Source organism: Cyprinus carpio, chromosome B15, assembly GCF_018340385.1.
Source record: "Cyprinus carpio isolate SPL01 chromosome B15, ASM1834038v1, whole genome shotgun sequence".
Lineage (NCBI taxonomy): Eukaryota > Metazoa > Chordata > Actinopteri > Cypriniformes > Cyprinidae > Cyprinus > Cyprinus carpio.
This window is the reverse complement of record NC_056611.1, coordinates 9,674,161-9,692,478: the sequence shown is the minus strand read 5'-3', so window position 1 is coordinate 9,692,478 and position 18,318 is coordinate 9,674,161. Positions and strand designations below refer to the sequence as shown.

The following is an 18,318-nucleotide window of genomic DNA, read 5'->3' as shown; positions in this document are numbered from 1 at the left end:
GATTTCTAAATTCTAATAAAATAGTCTAACAGTTACTACTTTCTGTGGTGATGGCAAAAGTACAAGAACTGTCGATCAGCACAGCTAACACCCTATATTTTTTACAGGATCCAAAAAACTCCTTTTTTGGTGTCCCGTTTTCATCTGTCATCTCGTCTGACATGATTCAGTGCAGCAGAACTAGCTACACACTAGTCATCATCTTCATTTTTCCATTTTTCTGATGGATGTCAAACAGTGTTAAGGTGCAACACTGCCACCTTCTATGCTGGAGTGTCAACCAGATTACAACCACAACAGTTACTACCACAGGATTATTTACATTACTGTGTATTATGTGTAGTATTAACATCAATATTTCATTTTTCATTCAATATCATGATTCTAATCACATTATGCCACACATAATTCATAATCATTTCAAAACTGCCATGGTAGCTTCGGCATCAGAGCTTTAAACAGATTCGAACCGACAACATTTTTGTGATTCATTAAACAAATCTGCTCATTTGTTCACAAACTGGACTCCATTAGCATGTTTGGATGCAAGTCTGTGCATCTAACAAAGACAATGGGATTATTTTGTGGTGTATGGACTTCTTATTAAATTCAATTCACACTGCAAGATGCAGCACAGGTAAAATGTGATTTTGCTGACTGAGGCCGATTAGCATTTAAATGCATTATTTGTGTCTGCCTGACTTGAAACTTTCCCAACACTGAATAGTTTCAATTTACCCTTACTAATTCCATTCCTTGCTATTTCAACTTATGTTCTACTCCACGGTTTCTTTTTCAATCTAATATTACTGCGTTACTGACAGTAGATGCACTACATTTTGTTCTATTTGTATGTATCTGCCATGCCAATGAAGCACACTAAACAGAAACTGAAAAGAGAGATCAAAAGAAAAAGAAAGTGAAATCAAACAGGTCATGTGACTCACCCTGGTCAAACTGCCGCTGCATGCTTTCCATCTCGGCCTTATTTCCACTCACCCTGTAGATCCCCTCTGTGCTCAACCCTGTAAGAGAGAGAGAGAGAGAGAGAGAGAGAGAGAGAGAGAGAGAGAGAGACAGAGAGAGTTGACATTAATTAATGAGTTTTGCACTCCATTCCTTTTACACAGTCTCAGAGTTTGATAAGAGCTAACAAAATGGTGTTATCTCCAGCTCAGAATGTACAATGCATTACACATATTTAATTTATATCTGAGGTTGCTAATTGTGCGACCACACTCCGACTGTCAGATCTTCACTGTTTGACTTATCAGTCGTACATGAAGAATGAGGGCTGCCACAGGCCGAGAGCAGCTTGCGTTTTGTGCCCCGCAGATGCAAGAGCCAGAGAACGGCTCGACTTGGCCCATCTCACCCAAGCAGAGAGAAAACAAGTACATCGATAAAGAGGAAGACAGAGCGAGAGGCAGAGAGACACTCACGGAAATGAGTCGGCACGTTGCCGAGGCAGACTGCATTGACTGCCTCACCTCTCCTGATCAATTATCCATAAAAGCTTTTCTGTGGAGCTGCAGGAAGGGAAATGTGTGTAGAGAGGAAGGGTGTGTTTATGGCGGAGTGTAATAACATGAGGGAAAAAAGAAAAGAAAAAAAGCGAGAAAAGGACTGTAAAACGTCTGAAAAGTTTCATAATGCGTTATAGATCTGCACTGATCATAAAACTCTACTTTTGATGTCTAAGAAATCCACAGGGTCGACCTGGTCTACCAATAATTTCAAACTTTCTTTTAAAAATAGGCTCAAATATGATATGAATATGAACAGCCTATTCAAAAACAAATTATTGTTTTGTGATGATAAAATTAACATTGTTAAAAATAAACCACAACACCACAAATGCCACTGTATTTTAATGCCAGACCTCAAGAGTGCTTTTTTTTTTCTATTAGTCTTCTGTTGTTAAATTATTTATTTAGAAATGTCAAAAATATTAATAATGAAAAAGTAATATGATAAAAAAATACAGATTTGTAATGTTTGAATGTGCTAGGAAAACTGTCACAATTCTCAAAATGAACTAATATACAGTTAAACACACAAGTACGCAGTGCCGGTCCTACATAATCAGTGATATAAGCGGCTGCATAGGGCCCCCGTGGCCACCAGGGGGCCCCGTGTCAGGAGTTCAGACAGCAATCACGGGAGTATGGCGAGATTATGGTGGAGATGGCAACAGCAGAGCTGAGCTGGAGCGTTCTCTGAAGCTTTACTTCCATAGGAATTAATTAAAAACATTCGTGGACACGCATTGTAAGTGTCTGACAAATCTTGTAGAATGCAATGCGCGCTCAGCACCTCCGGTCCCGATTGCGAAACCGAAAGTGAAACTAAAAAGGATGTGTGCGCGCATTCAAACGCAATTTCTATACCAGCAGTTTGAGAGCGGCTGCGGCTCCCTGATGCAAGCAAATTAGGCTCCATACAATATCTAGGCTGTAATTAATATGCACACCATAATAGGATGTGTAGTTATAACCATCTCCTAGCTCTGTATCATGCTTTAAGAAAATTATGGTTTCTGTTTGCGCTTTGATTTGAACATTGAGAGAGTAGCCTACTTTGATTATGGTTGCACTTAGATTAAGAAATAACTGTTCTTTTTATTATTATTATCATTATTATTATTATTTCTATGATCAATTTATGGAAAAAAGTTCAGATAGTAGGTCAAACAAGTACAATTCTATAGTTCTGAAGAGATTCATGAAATCATACAAAAGAGACGTCAGTCAGTTGAGCCTGTGGCAAAATATTTTACAGTGCTTGAGTACTGTCCGTTATTGCTATAATAATTCATTGTCAGAAAGCAGAACTGAGATGGCATTTATTGCAAGATTAGTTAAAACATTTCAAATGCACCTGCAGACTATTTTTCCAGGAAGGTTTTTATCATTGAAGATCTCTTAAAATAGTGTAAAAATCTTGTCTAGTCTAATTCTTGTGAAACCGGTCTCTTGTCTCGTCTCAGAATTTTGCCTTCACTTTGATGTTGCTTAAATCTGCTTCAACATGTGTTTACACTTATGTTTGATTATTTTTGCATTATAATCTGGCCTGTCATGCCAGCCCAGAAAATTAATTCTTCTATTGTTATTATGTTCTCTAATGTATTTTTCATAACCAGGTGTTTTTGCTTTAAGAATTAATCTCACTGAATTTTGTTACATTTCTCTTAAGCAATCATTAAACTCTTTAATTTAAAATTTTAAACTGTTTAGTTGTAAAAGTTTGCTTAAACGGGTTGTTGACATGACAGCATTTTCACTGTCACACAAGATAAAAAAATTATATTGTCATCATTTAAAATGTATTTGTCTTATATGGACCCATTGTTATAAAAACTTAGATTAAACAATAAAAAAAGCTTTATTATTAGATTTATTTAATTTTATTTAATTTTATTTTACATTTTTGAGCTAAATCTCAAAATTGTCCTATGGTTTGACTGTCTCAAGGATGTTCAATAAATTACAACTTATATAAATTAAAAAGAAAAGCATACAATTATTTTAATAATTGGCAATCATTTTTTCATCAATATATTTCTAAAAGCATATGAACTGTGATACATTATAATACATTATGTCACTGAAAACTATGTCCTGCGGTGTGACACCATATCCTGTTTTTAAACTCCACGGATAACTTTAATTAGTTGAAGGAATAGTGTTTTACGAAAAAAAAAAAAAAAAAAGAATTAACCTTTTTTTTACTGCATATTTGTCAACTAATATATTTTCCTATCTATATCTTGAAAGATAAATATATTGAGTAAAACAAATTAGTAAAACTTTACAATAAGGTGTCAGTGTAGGATGTGTACACTGGGATGGGATGCGGGTGGTTAGGTGAAACTGTAGGTATGGGGGCCCCTATTGAAAATCTGCTTAGGGCCCCCAAAACACTAGGACCGGCCCTGCAAGTACGTAACTAAACACACAAACAAGTAACTAAGAAAAGTCAATTAAATAAACTATTAAATAATTTAATTACTAACTACATAAGTGAATAACTATATAAGTAAAAAAGTATAGATATGTAAATTAATAACTAGGTTACGTAAATAACTAATTAACTGAAAAGAAGTGAAGTGAACAGACAGACAGACAGACAGAGAGATAGATATCATGAACTCACTATAAATTCACAATAATTTTTTTCTAGAAAATAATGTTATATGATGTAAACATTACTGATTAGCGTATAAGTTCTGTTTCCAAGTCTCTGTTCTGTTAGGTAGCACTGGTCAAATGCAAAAATTAACAATTTACAGAACCTTGCTTAACATAATAGAATGTTAAGTGGAAACAAGTTGAAGAATGTTCTAATTGAATGTTCTAATCAATTAGAAATAAGCTAACCAGTAACATTTACATCATAAACCATTATTTTCTAAAGAAAAAAAAAAAAAAAAAAAAGTTTATGAATCTGTGGTATATTACTATGGTATCTATTGATCTACAGTATCTATCTATCTGTCTGTCTGTCTGTCTGTCCACTGAATTACCCTAAATTTTAAATCATATACCAGACAAGAAAACACTACTATGTATTTCAAATTAGTTTTGATGCCCAGTTTATATGCAAGTTCTTCAAATGACCCTTAATGAACTTAATTCAGATGAGCTTTCCGACTAACAAATCGTACAAAAGGACTCAAGACTATCCATTCATAGCTTAAATTGAATCACAAACTAAAGATTCCTAAAGAAAACATTCAAACAGAACAGAAGCCACAGGAATGCATCAGAGAGAAAGAGAAACATCCTCTGAAGGACAGTCAAGGACAATACAAGGAAGCTGCCATATTTCCAGTTCATTATATAATTTCTCTCATGTCATTTCATGTCCATCACTCTCAATCTATTGGCCTTCAAAATGAACGTCCAGTCCATTAGCAGCGCCAAGAGAACGTCATGTTAAGACATTTCAAAAAAACACAGAGCACTTTGAGCCTCATGGGCTTCTCTAACTGAAACTCACCATGACCTTTTTGCTTAAAGCCCTCCTAATGCACAGATAACCCTGCAACATGTCCAAACAAACCCCTGCCACTTCCTGCCATCATCTTCAGCATATCCTCCGGGGCCAGTATCAGCCAATTCAGCATTTCTTCTCCTCCAACGGCTGTCATGTTCCCTCCTTCCCTGTCTCAATAACTAGGGCTGTTTCTATAGAGCTATTTCATTATCTGATTCATATTAAAAATAGGGTCTGATTGATGGGTAACAGTTGGTGGCCTGTGGGCTGAGACTATATACTGTATCTCCTGTTCCCATACTGTGTAGCACTGGACTGATTCTGGAACAGGTCCTGCTGCTATGAAAAGCAGTGAATAATGTGGAGTGTGTGACCCCTATGGCCCTAAAACAACCAACATTCATTTATCATACTATCCCGCTGCTACAGTGAGAAAAGGACTGACAGATAGAGAGTGACAGGAAAGAAAAGTTAAATGAGAGACAGGTTTACCTAGAAGAATGAACAGGAAATGAGAGGAACAATAGGGGAATGCAAGTATTTTCGGTACAGAGGGCATAACGGAAGGGACGGAAATGGATCCCTATAGAAACTACTGTATATAAATCTGTTTTTATTTCTGCCCCATCAAACACAAAAAGAAATAGAAGAAAATGACATGAACCCCTTCTCCAGAAATATAGCTAGTTTGCTCATAAACTGAATTTGTCGCCCAGCAACAAAACTTCTGTGTTTAAAAGACGTAATTTTGATTAATGTGATGGTTACTCAACAATGAATTGGGCCCTTACATACAAGTATAGTACACAAGGATATATGGGTGAATAAAGAATGACTAAATGTTTTGATGGTTTTTTGATTAAATTATTTAATGAATTAAGTGATTTAGACTAGATATGTGCTACATGCTCTACCATCCAAGGTTTTGGGTCAATAGAAATTGATAAAAATGATTAAAAATGATTAAACGATATTTTACTTAGCAAGGATACATTAAATTGAAAGGAAGTGACATTAAATACATTTGCAATGTTAAAAACTACACCTTTTCAAACAAATGCAGTTCTCTTGAACTTTCTATTTGTCGAATAACCTTGAAAAACCTTTTTAAACATTTATAATAAGAATACATGATTCTTGAGCAGCAAATCAGCATATTATAACGATTTCTGCAGGATCACGTGACACTGAAGATTGGAGTAAAGATGCCTAAAATTCAACTTTGCATCACAGGAATAAATTACGCTTTAAAATATATTACAATAGAAAACAGTTATTTTGAACTGAAATAAAATTTTACAATATTACTGTTTTTACAGTATTTATGCACAAATAAATACAGCCATGATCAGCTTAATGTTTAAAAAATAGCATACTGACTCAGAACTTTTGAACGGTAGAGTACTTTGAAAATTGCTTAGTCAACATTGGTTTGAAGTTTGAACAACTAAGTAAACCTTGCATAATTAGGCATGTTGCTTTAGACAAGTCCAGGCTCCCAAGGAATCTGCACTAGCAGACCTCCACAAAAAGCTCCAAACATCAATCACATAACACATCTGCACATACCTCGCCACTTGCTTTATTTAATTAATATTTACTTATTTGATTTTGCTTTCAGGTATAAAAGAGCTATACAAATAAAAAAACTAGATCTAAATAGCTGACCTTATAAACCGACTAGCCGTTTTCATATGACGAAAGTGACCAGTCCCTAATTTATACAGCTAGAGGTAAATTTAGCTTTTATGAGGCCCTGAGATACAGTGTTGCCATATGTACAATACTAAGCTGCTATGACTAAGCACATCTTAGCTGACATGTCAGACTGACATTTTTTCTACAAAAGCCTTTGTAAAAGCAATTTGGTGTAATTCTGATAAGGTTGTATTTTTTTGATGGGTAAGGCACTGTGAGTGAGTAAGTGAGCGAGTGAATGTGTATCCTCTAGTGTTCACGCTGAGGGTGCTATCAGCAAATCATGCTGTAAGCTGTTGTAGAATCCAGTTCCACCCACAGAGCAGAAAAAAAGAGCTGAGCCCAAAGATTGTTCACCATTTCTGCTATGTGATATCGATCTCAATGAGGGAGTTATCAGGCAGAAAATTACCGCAAGGGGTTTGGCAGCTTACACACATACACAACGAAACATAAAAGGTGGGAGAAGGGCGGGGGGAAGAGGAAATGGAAACGAGGGACAAAGATCAGGAGCTGAATTAAGAAAACTATTAATGACACAGCCAATGACTCCGCTCTGCCCCCTAGTGGTTCACACATTCAATCTAAAGGGTGGGGTTGAGCGCTATCTTAGGTATTTGACATGAATAGACTTCAGCTATGTTTGTAATGCATAAAAGCATATAGTTGATGCTTTATATAGGTATTGTACCAATTTCATGTTTTCTTTTATACTTATGTGTGTAATCGCAATCCAGTAGTGAGGATCCAGTCAAATCACTTGAGTGATAATCCAGAAGTGCACAAAGCAACGCAATTTTGAGATCCGGATCTGTGAACACGCCAACATTTGACTAACAGGGGCTCATTATACAGTAGGTTGCGCAGGGTTGACTTCATCTGAACTACAGATGGACAGATGCATCCCACAGGGAATACTGACATGTTCTCCAACACTCAGCATTACAGAAAACCCCAGCCGGAGCAAATGCACTCGCTCTCAGTTAATGAGCTTAATCCTTGGAAGCTAATGGCACTAATGCTACCGAGCCAAATCAAATCACACACTTAACAAGTGCACATACCTGCATTCATGCATTGCATTATCATAATGCTGAATATGAGAGGCTCTTATTTGCATGCTGAGCTCTGTGGGATTACTTAAAATGTTCAAATGATTATATAGGTTCGGAACAGTATATACCCTGTTGAGAAAAAAAATCTTAAACCAGCCTGAGGTAGTTAGCTGATCTCCCAACTTGGCCAGGTTGGTTAGGTTTAGAGGGATTTGTAACTTCTGAACTTCAGATACAATAAGCAAATCAACTTATGGTCGACACAGGTCTGAGTAGGATTTGAACTTCAGCCTCAAATGTCAGTTGCTTGCATGCGTTTTAAAGGGATAGTTTACCCCAAAATTTAATTTTGCTTACAATTTACTCACCCGCAGATCATCCAAGATATAGAGGAGTTTGTTTCTTCATCAGAACATTTTAGCATTACATCACTTGTTCACCAATGGATCATTTGCAGTGAATGGGTGCCGTCAGAATTAGGGTTGGGTATAGATTGGGTTTTTTACAATACCGGTGCCATTTCGATACTTTTAAAACGGTACCGGTGCCTAAACGGTGCCTGAACCGATACTTCAAAAAAATAAAAAATAAATAAGGAGCCATTAAAAAGTATGGATAAAATAAAAGAACATTCAAATTTTTTTTTTAAAAATCCATAGAATTCACACATTTCTTGGATGCTCTCATTTCCCAAGTTGTGCTTCCCTTACTCTAAGGCTAATAAATGTTCACAATCTGGGTCATTATTTAATACAAAACCACACATAATGTTTCTACTGTATCTCTGTCAGTTTAGTTAAAATGAGTGCTGTCTGTCACTGTCTTTAATCAGTTCTGTGAATGACTGTATGGTCATTCTTCATAAAGTAGCAAAAATGTCGTTTGTAAAGTACAGTACTGTGCAAAAATCTTAGGCACATTAGTATTTTCACCCCAAAAAAGGGTTTTAAGCCAGTTATTTATATTTTGCTGTAGTGTGTCAGTATGAAATATTAGTTTACATTTCCAAACATTCATTTTGCCATTAATTTTAATAATAATCTAGTGAGATTTTTGAATGCACAAGAAGTCTGACAACAGCCAGTGCTCCACATGGAGATCTGATCTTACCATCATCGAATCTGTCTGTGATTACATGAAGAAACAGATGAAACTGAGACAAACTAAATGTCTCTACAGGAAACAGACACACTACAGCAAAAGATATAAATAACTGGCCGAACACCATTCTTTGGGGTGAAAATACTAATGTGCCTACGACTTTAGCACAGTAGTGTCTGTATAAAGTAAGTATAATTAAATTAAGTATATTTATATAAGTATAATTAAAGTATGCGTTCATGTCTTAAGGGCTAGATTTTCGCTGGAGGAAACAGCTGCGGTGTGATGAGCGGGGAACGGAGCGAAAACTTTACAGTAGATGGGAAACAGATTGCTCCCTTGTGACTTTCTGTAAACTGTATTTATGACACAGAAACACACAGATACAGATATTCTAACAATCAAGAATCCAATTCCAATTTGAGTCCGCTCGCGCTGCTCCGCCGCGGTCTGCGGATTGAAGAGCACACCGAAAGATGGGGAGGAGACCGGTCTGCCCCCATTTTCATATGAAATTTAAGGGGACTGACTCTGAGGCGATCGCAATTTTGTGTGCAGTTTATGGAGCTATAGTTTTAAAAAAAAAACTATATAAATACTCTTCAGTTTCTTGCACAGACTGATCGTTTTGTGTCTTTACACATCAATGTATCATCACGAGCCGGAGGGTTTAATTTAGATTTTTCTGTGCATGTTTTTTTTCTCTCACAGATTATGTGACCATTGACAAGCATTGTACTGCTGAGAGACTGCAACACCTGAATCTAAAAAATCATTTGTGTTCTACTGAAGAAACAAAGTCACCTATATCTTGGATGCCCTGGTGGTAAGCAGATAAACATCAAATTTTCATTTTTGGGTGAACTATCCCTTTAAGAGCAGAGGAGTGAAGGAGTAAATGGTCATGGCATCAGTGTATGTAGTATTTAATGGGATTCAAACCAGCATCAAATGGCATGTGAGGCGGGCACACTAACAAGAAAGTTGTTACCATTACTACAAGCAGGTAGCCAATATTATAATATTTAATTGTATCCATCCACCATATACAGTACTGTACACAAAATATATGTACTCAACAGTCTTTTGAGTTTGAAAACAGTTCACCAGCTTTGGAAAACACTGCCATTTAAAAAAAAGATCTTCGCACTACAGACTTCTTGTCACATACTGTTTGATTTCAACTTCAATACTTCACTCCAAAGTAACAATACAAATGTCAGAATTTTAGCTATGTGCTGCTTACCTGTAGCCTCAATGTAACGGATGCACTTTTCGATGAAGAGTGGAATGGGCCGCTCTGGTGTGACCACGTTGGCCAAGGGAACACCGAAGTAGTTACTTTCCAGAGGTTTGGACAACGATGACTGACGAGCCTTTTGCCGCGTTTTCTGCTAGACAGAAGGCGAAGACATTATTTGCTGTTATTATTATTTACAATAACAATAGCTAAGTTTGAGCCACAATTAAGCACATACAATATCTCAACAGGTTTAATATAAAATACATCAACAGGTTTTGACAAACAATAATTATAATATTATAATTATATGTATTTTAACACCTTATCATGTCAAATGTTACTGGAACATAATTAAATGCAGTGATTCTTTAGGGAACTGAATGCATAAATCCACTGAAATCCCCTTCATATCAGTTGATTAAAAAATAAATAAATTCTAAGACAAGGTTTAATATAATTTCTAGACACTTAGATTTATATTTTGCATCTTATGCAATGAAATTAATATTTTAAAAAGTGTCATATCAGAGTCCAAATACTGTGCATCAGACCACCCTAAAGGTGGTCAAATCATTCACATTATTCCAGCAATTTGACAGTTTATAAAAGGTACACTGGGTTTGACTTTTGCGTTTAGAGTTCTTCAGGAGAATATACTGCTCAGACCTCCCTCCCCACCTCCTGCCTTCCCATAATGCTCTGCAGCGGGCATCACGGTTCATTGGCTAGTATGTCTGCAGTACTGTCAAACGAGAAAAAGCTATGACGCTTATTAGGCCAGAATCTGTCTGCTCTATAGCTAGAAGGCAAGCCGGCTTCCTGGTACATCTGCAGGTCAAAGCTCTGCTTTTCACACATTCAGGAACCATGCCACCTTTGCCTCCCTTTTTCTATCTCTCTCTCTCTTTTTGCTTCTCCTTACATTTATTTTCAGATTTTACCTAAATCCCCACTGGCTTCTCTCAATAGACGTTTACATAATTACCTCCCTCCCCTCTCCGAACTCTCGGTAAAGAATCTGTGCTCCAATTACAGTTCACAGGGAGTATTACTGGAATGGCAATGTTATGCAAATGTAATGCATTCACCCTGCAATGCAGGTCACACAGCAACCCAGACCAAGGTGCACAAAGAAAACCAGCTACATCATGTTTATAACTGCTACTCCACCCATTTGCAACTTCAGACATGACAAGATACTCTAGTGTTACAGTGCAATGTTTTGTTGTGTTATGCCTCACTAACCTCACAATCTATGCACAAAATATTTGCAAGCGGTGGAAAACTTTACATTGAAACCAGTCCCCTGGTATCTCCACCATGCAACCATTCACTTGCCAGTTGCTGGTGCAAAGTTAAAGGGGGCATTAGAAAGGAACTAGGTGACGGTGGAATTTAAAACATTCCACTTGTTGGGTGAGGAGATTTTAAAAGGCTGAGTGAACATTTCCGGCTTTGCTGTCCAACATACTGAGAAAGAGAGAGAGCACAGATGGGATAGTACAGAGAAACAGGAAAGGCTTATTTGAACTCCTTTAACATCAGAAGGGGACAGACTTTGTTGAACAGAGCTTAAACCAGTATAGACCCCTGGGGCTAATGGGCTGCTGTGCTTTTTTATGGGTTGCTTTATGGATCAGTCCCATAAGGCAATTGATGCAAGCAAGGTGATTTAACCCAATGGCCTCATTCTAACCCCACTGAAGTAATAAAGACACTGCTGTGCAATGAGAAGGACTGGTGGCTCAATCCTTTCATATGCCCTCAGGCTGTCACATGCTCTATGAGAACAGCAGTGACTGAAATTTCTGCTTGTGTGAATACAGTGTTTTATGGGAGTGATGGCTATAATAGTACTCCCAGCTAAAAATAATTTAGATTTTACAACTATTAAGCAAAAAACAGACAACTGCAAGTGAACAGCACCCAACTGCCTTGCAAAAGATTCAGACTTAAAAGATAATTTGTTTTGTCTGACTTAAACACTTTTAAAGATGGACATACACCACAGCATAACCAAAAATCAACCCTGATCAAAGTTTGGCACACAGGCATTCAGATAAACTAGAGGATTAAAGTCTGTGCATCCATGACACACACACACACACACACAAACAAACACACACACACACACACACACACACACAAACAAAAAAGTGGATCGACTTTCTGAAGATTAAGTAAAACAGCCTATCAGGCTACTGCTCCAAAACTGTAATTTACATTTAGAGAATGGGTCAAAGACTTCCCCTAATCCTGGATGAAGCTAAGTGCAAGAAAAAGACAAGGGCATGCCACCATTCCTCTACATTTGTCTTTTGACAGACCTAAAAGAGTCTGTCAAACACTGATAATATCTGTCAACACTGACAATACACAGATGTGAACAGCCAAATTTAAAACAAATACACAAGTGTAGTCTAATACAAAAACAGCATTAATTGCAAACTTCAGAATCATAAATCAATAAAAATGAAATAAATTATGGCCATCTTAAAGAAAATTAGCCCGTATAAATGTGATCTGAAGTAAAATGAATATATGTAACAAAAGAACACCACAAAATTTACCTTGGTATTTCTTCTCAGACTTCTCAAGATATTCCTCCTCTTTGGGTCCTCGCCTTCTTCATTCAAGGAAATGTCCCCTTTCTGTGCAGCAAGCTCATCCTCTTTAGTCTTGGAGAGACCTCCAAGTTCATCATCACTGCCAATGAAGCTTGTGCGGTAGCTGCTGAACTTTCCAAGACGTTTGGAGCGATCACGATACAGCCGAGGCTTCACTCCAAGAGCAGATAGTTTCCGTCTACGTTCCAATGAACTGCTATCAGCCTCACTGTCTGACCCATTTCCTGCACCATTAGAATGGCTCTTGTTTGCATTGCGAATAGTGATGATCTTGCCCTGTGTGCTGTCATGTGGTACAGAATAAATATTTTCCTCCTCTGTGGGACGGGGCTTTGCTACTGCATCCATGGGCTCAGCATAGTCAGATGGATCATAACCACCTTCAGTTGCTGGTGGCCAGGTGACTGACGGTAATGAGCGCCTGTTAGGTCCATGTAGGCTCAGGTCCATGTATGAACTGATGTTTGAGGGTTTGGGAATGTCAAAGGTGACATTGGGCTTTGGTCGCACCTGAGGTGGGACTTTATTGTTAAGCTTGTTTTCAAAAGTTGTCATGTCAGAAATGAGCGGGAAGGCATCACCCTCCATATCTGGGAGCTTGAAACCTCCACCATGGGCCAAAGTGCCATCTTCCCTTAGGGTGGGATAAGGTGGGGAGGGCTCGATGTCATCCTCTGAGTCCAGCAATGTGATGCTTGGGGAGCCACATCGAGGTGAAGAAACATTTTCATTAGTGACATTGTCTGCAACATTGTCATACATATATGTTGCCTCTACAATGGTTTTCTTCTCCACTACCTCCTTAAAGAATGGCTGGAAGTGGTCTATCCGATGCAAGCCTCCCACCACCCCACCAGGTCCACAAATTACTGAGTTGAAACGGGCGTCAATTTCATGGGCCAGTTCCTCCCCTTGGCCAAGCTGCTCCCGGACTGCCTCAGAGTCTGCAAGTTCTGATTGAGTCTCTCCAACAGCAAGCAACTGCACTGGAATAATATCTTGGACCTCACAAAGGAAGGCACAAAGGGTTTCCATGGAAGCCTTCCGTTTGGCTGAGTACACTGCTATGTAACCATGCACTAATCTGCTTTTACGTAAGGAAAAAGATGAGTGGTAAGATAGAACAGCAAGATCAATGCTTTGCCTTTGGCCACCAATAGATAAATCCAACAAAACTGATGTTCCACTGGACAGACTGGAAGAGGGCCGACAGTGCTGGGGCAGCAAGAATGGTGAAAGAAGCTGGTCAACATCATAAGTATCTCCACACATGAGACACATTACGATTCGCAAGTCACCCTCTGTGCTCTGCTGAGAGTCTCTGTAACCTGCAAATGCAGGCAGCGAAGGTGGGGGGCTACTGCCAAGACTAACTGAGGGTCTTCGTGTGTCTAACAGACCTTTGAGTATCTGGTTTAAATGTTTTTCATTTATATTGCGACCATAGCCCACACCTGGAGAAGCAGGCTCTAAATAACTGCACTGAAATTTGCCAGCCACTTGTTGACCTTGTTGGATCAGGCTTTGTGCCGTTTCACCTCCAATGTCAGAAATTGAACCAACACCTCTTTTGGTGACCAATAGAAGAGACAAGGGAAACTGAACTAGATTGGTATCCCTTCGACCTATGGTTGACTCTCGTAATTTCTCAATACTATCAACAACATAGGATAAGGATTCCTTTGAGTTGTAGAGGCAGAGGCAACCGTGTGGGGCAAAAGTGGGGGTATGGAAGGAGTTCACTGGAAGGCGTACATTTCCCTCTATAGGTCGAAGAGCCAGTTCATAATTCCTTCCATCTAGCACGTACCGTTCATCATTGGTGCACAGGGCTCTGATCTCATTAGCTAACTCTCTTGCAAGTCCATCTTTGCCAAGGATTACAAGATTAATTCTGTCTACCTTTCCCTCACCAAATTGTGATTTTGAGCTCCCATCAAAGCAATATCGAGTGGGAAAACGAAGAGCTAAGAGTTGCTCAATTTTGCCATCCACACAATGAGGACTGCTAGGACAGGTTTCCTTAGTAGGGTGGTAGACAAAATGGATATGCTTGAGCACTAGGGCATCTCTCTCAGCTTGAAGCTTTTGCAGGGCCTTGAACCTCTGCTCCTCTCCAAGAACCTCCTGGATAGCACCCATTTTTTCTTTACTGGGCTTAGCATCAACTTCAAGCTCATAGAACAACTCCGAGTACTCCAGTAAAAGTTCTTGGAAGTCCTCCTTGGCTTGGTCAATAATAATCTTCTGGTATTTGTTATAGATATCAAGGTACTCAGGCTCCTCCAGCCACTGATAGAACTCCTCATTCATGATGAAACTACGAGCTTCCTCCCAGGGTTTGCCAGGAGTAACAAACGGAGAAGATGCAAGTTTCTCTTTGAACTCCCATTGCATTTCTGCCCGCTTTCGCTCATTGCGCAGATGTTCTAAGTGAGCCTCATAGATTTGCTCTGCTGCAGGGGTTTCCAAAAGATCCTGGGGAATGCGTTCATCCTCCATGTTGTCAATGTGTGGTGTAGTTTCCCAAGGTGTGTCATCCAGCACTACAAACCAGTGGGAGAATTCCCGCTTAGTCTCGAGAACTTTCTGTACTCCTGACCAGCTCAGGTGATCAACCTCGTCCAGGTCTGGAACCAAGGAATTGAGAGCCTGTGGGAGTGTGCTGAGATAGATTTTACGCCGCTTTTCTATATGCTCTTGCTTGAGTCTGTGCACATGCTGCTGGAATAGTTTCTTGGCCTTGGAAGTACCCTCGAGGAAGACATACTCTTTGTATTCAGGGGATGTCTGCATTCTGCGGTTGATGTTGGGCCATGTTTCATTATGGTTTTTCACAATGCGGTTTACCAGCCACTCGTAGCGGTCCTTAGAGGATGCTATCTGCTGACTCTGCTGCTTGAGCGCTTCAAAGTATGGAATGATCTTGGGCTTTCCTCTACTCTTATCTATCAACTGCACCAAGGTAAGAAAGGCAAGGTCAACATTAACGTTAGAGCGTGCTGAGGTTTCAACAACCTGCAAATTCTTCTTGGCCAAGGCAAAGGTGTGAGAGTCTTTGATGTACCGTTCAACTCCTTCATCACACTTGGTCAGCACAAGTACAACTGGCTTCTTGGTTTTAGCTAGCTGGTTATAGAGATTGGTGACAAACTTGATCTGGTCATCAAAATTTCGGTTCATTCCCCTGCTCACATCTACACAGAGTAAGAATCCATCCACTAAAAGCTTGCCTTCAGGCATTTGCTTCTGCTCAAAGTCTTGCTCTAGTCCTAGCTGATCTGTGCAGAAATACATAAGCTTCTCAGCAGAGGCTAGTTTGGTGGAAGCTGCCCGCTTGATATAGGGCTGTAAGGCAGTACTTCGATGTGGCTGAAACGTTTGGTCATCAATGAACTCGGTCTGTTCCACCACATGCATTCGGCACTCAGCACCCTCCTCCAACATTCGTACCGCCTCACCCCAAAACAGGAAGTGGTCATTGTTTACCACTCTACCACCAAAGTCACTTGTGCTTAAAACAGATGTGTGGTCCAAATAAAAATCATCAGCACTGGGGCGAACAAAGCGATTACAAAGGCAGGACTTTCCTATCCCACACTGCCCCTTTTCCTTTTCAGTCCCGGACAAACCTACCACAACAAGATTGTAGGTTGGTGCCCGGGCATCTTGTTTTTTTGCCATCATCATCGTATGACAGCACTCATTTTGCCATTCCCAGAAGCTCTAGTTTGAAAGCTGCTGGGCTGATGTTCCATCCAAATTCTTTCAGGCTTGGCAAATTATTTATTTCTAAAATTCCTGAAAGTTACTTTAGGGTTTTTTTTCTTCTTTTTTCCATGCAGGGCCAGTATGTCCAATCCCTTTAATGATCAAATTTTAAATCCACAGTCATTTGGCCATTCACAACTCTGGCAGATGTTTAGAAGGGGAAGAAGGGAATGGGTTTGAGGGTGGGGGAGAGGAGTCCGTGTGGACTTAGACGGGTGTGCGGCAGGTGGTATTATTCCAGCCCATCTCCTTTCTTTAGGGGCACTCTTACACAGAAATAGTGTAGTTTTCAGGTTCGCCCAACCTGGACCTCACCCTGCAAGAAATAAAAGAGACATTGCAATTAGAAAGTTATTACAAAATAGATACAAAGATACATTATAATAATTTATCCATCACATTTTTATTTATTAAGTATCTAAGACTACTTAGAGGACAAATAATTGTTTAAATTTGACCAAATATGACTATAAGCTATAAGCTCACATCCAGATGAATGATTTTATATTGGTTGTAAAAATTAACCGCAGTACAGTAAGGGCTAAGTCACAAGGAATTGGATTATTTTGGCACCACCAGTCCCTGTTTTATTTCATCAGTTGCCCAGGGTTGTTTATGCATAACCTAAAGGTATCAATACCAAGGTATAAGAGGCTGGTATCATACCAAAGCCAAAATTTTTAAATGGATTCAGGCCTACAAGGCATCATATTCTGATCCCCAAACACACACAAACATATACACACAGATGAAAGCTGTGATAAGTGCTCCAGAGATACAGTTTTAATTGGGCAACCAGGGAAACCCAAAACGGCCCTTAATAGGAAGCACTGCACATTGGCTGCTTTCCACAGTCTCAAAAATCATTTTCAAAAGGTTTTTGCTATAACAAAAATTTACAACTCCATTAACATTTCAAACAGAGTGATACTGTGAATCAAATTCAGAAACAAATTCATAACAGGAAATGTATGATGTATAAATTGAGTGATGAAAGCATCTGGATACAAAAACAAAATTAATTTAAGGCCTGTGGAAATCTACAAAAAGAACAGAACCCTCTAGACAATATATGACAAAGGCTCAGAGGAGCTCTTTCACTGTTCTTGAAATCCTGAGACCCAATAGCCTGCCAAATGCAGAAAAAGTTGCCGCTATACTTACAGAATACAGTGAAAAGGTTAAGGAGTATCCTTATATTTTTGATATCTATTCTGCTATTTGTTTTGGAAAGAAATTACAATCACTATTTATTAGGGGTGTGAAAAAATATTGATACATGTGAGTATCGCAATATTTTGTTTGGCGATACTGTATAGATTCTCAAAAACAGATTATTGATATAAAAAAAAAAAAATAATAATAAAAAACATACAAGATTCATGCGTAGCAGTTGTTTCGTTTTAGGTTAATATCCCGACCTGCTAGACAGCAGTCTTCATCTCTGAACTTAAACAGTGGCAGAAAATACTAGCATTAGGGCACGCCACTATTGTTAGCGTTAATATAGTTTGCTGCCAGTAATGGAGGATGAAAGAACTGTTCCAGTTGCTGTTTCGGTGTACAAAGCTGAAGTATGGCGTCATTTGGGCTTTTGTGGTAACGTCCGCCCCGGGACCGCGGCGCGGATAGCACCTCGGTTTCACCACTTGTCATGTCCCGTGTAAAGAGCCTTTGCGTGAGGCACGCAGCTGCAGCTTTCTCTCGTGGTGGTGGCGTTTGTGCAATTGGGGTGGTGCTCGCGTTATGGTCTCTGTGATTCCACGCAGAACATAAATACAAACTGACCACCCTGTGAAATCCAAGTTGAAAGGTTCTAAGA

The 18,318-nt window shown here is 39.0% G+C and overlaps 1 protein-coding gene across 6 annotated transcripts in view; it reads right to left on the bottom strand.

Moving 5' to 3' along the window:
- LOC109069500 (rho GTPase-activating protein 35-like) overlaps window positions 1-18,318 on the bottom strand; it is an 85,247-nt gene that overhangs the window by 12,416 nt on the left and 54,513 nt on the right. For 4 of the 6 annotated variants that reach the window (XM_042739150.1, XM_042739148.1, XM_042739152.1 and 1 more), the window contains 3 exons: window positions 12,669-16,812; window positions 10,102-10,249; window positions 948-1,025 (listed from right to left, as the gene is read on the bottom strand). In XM_042739150.1, the coding sequence (XP_042595084.1) occupies window positions 948-1,025; window positions 10,102-10,249; window positions 12,669-16,415 (3,973 nt within the window). In that variant the 5' untranslated portion in view covers window positions 16,416-16,812. The remainder of the gene's footprint in view (window positions 1-947; window positions 1,026-10,101; window positions 10,250-12,668; window positions 16,813-18,318) is intronic. The other 2 variants (XM_042739154.1, XM_042739153.1) reach the window with 2 other exon arrangements.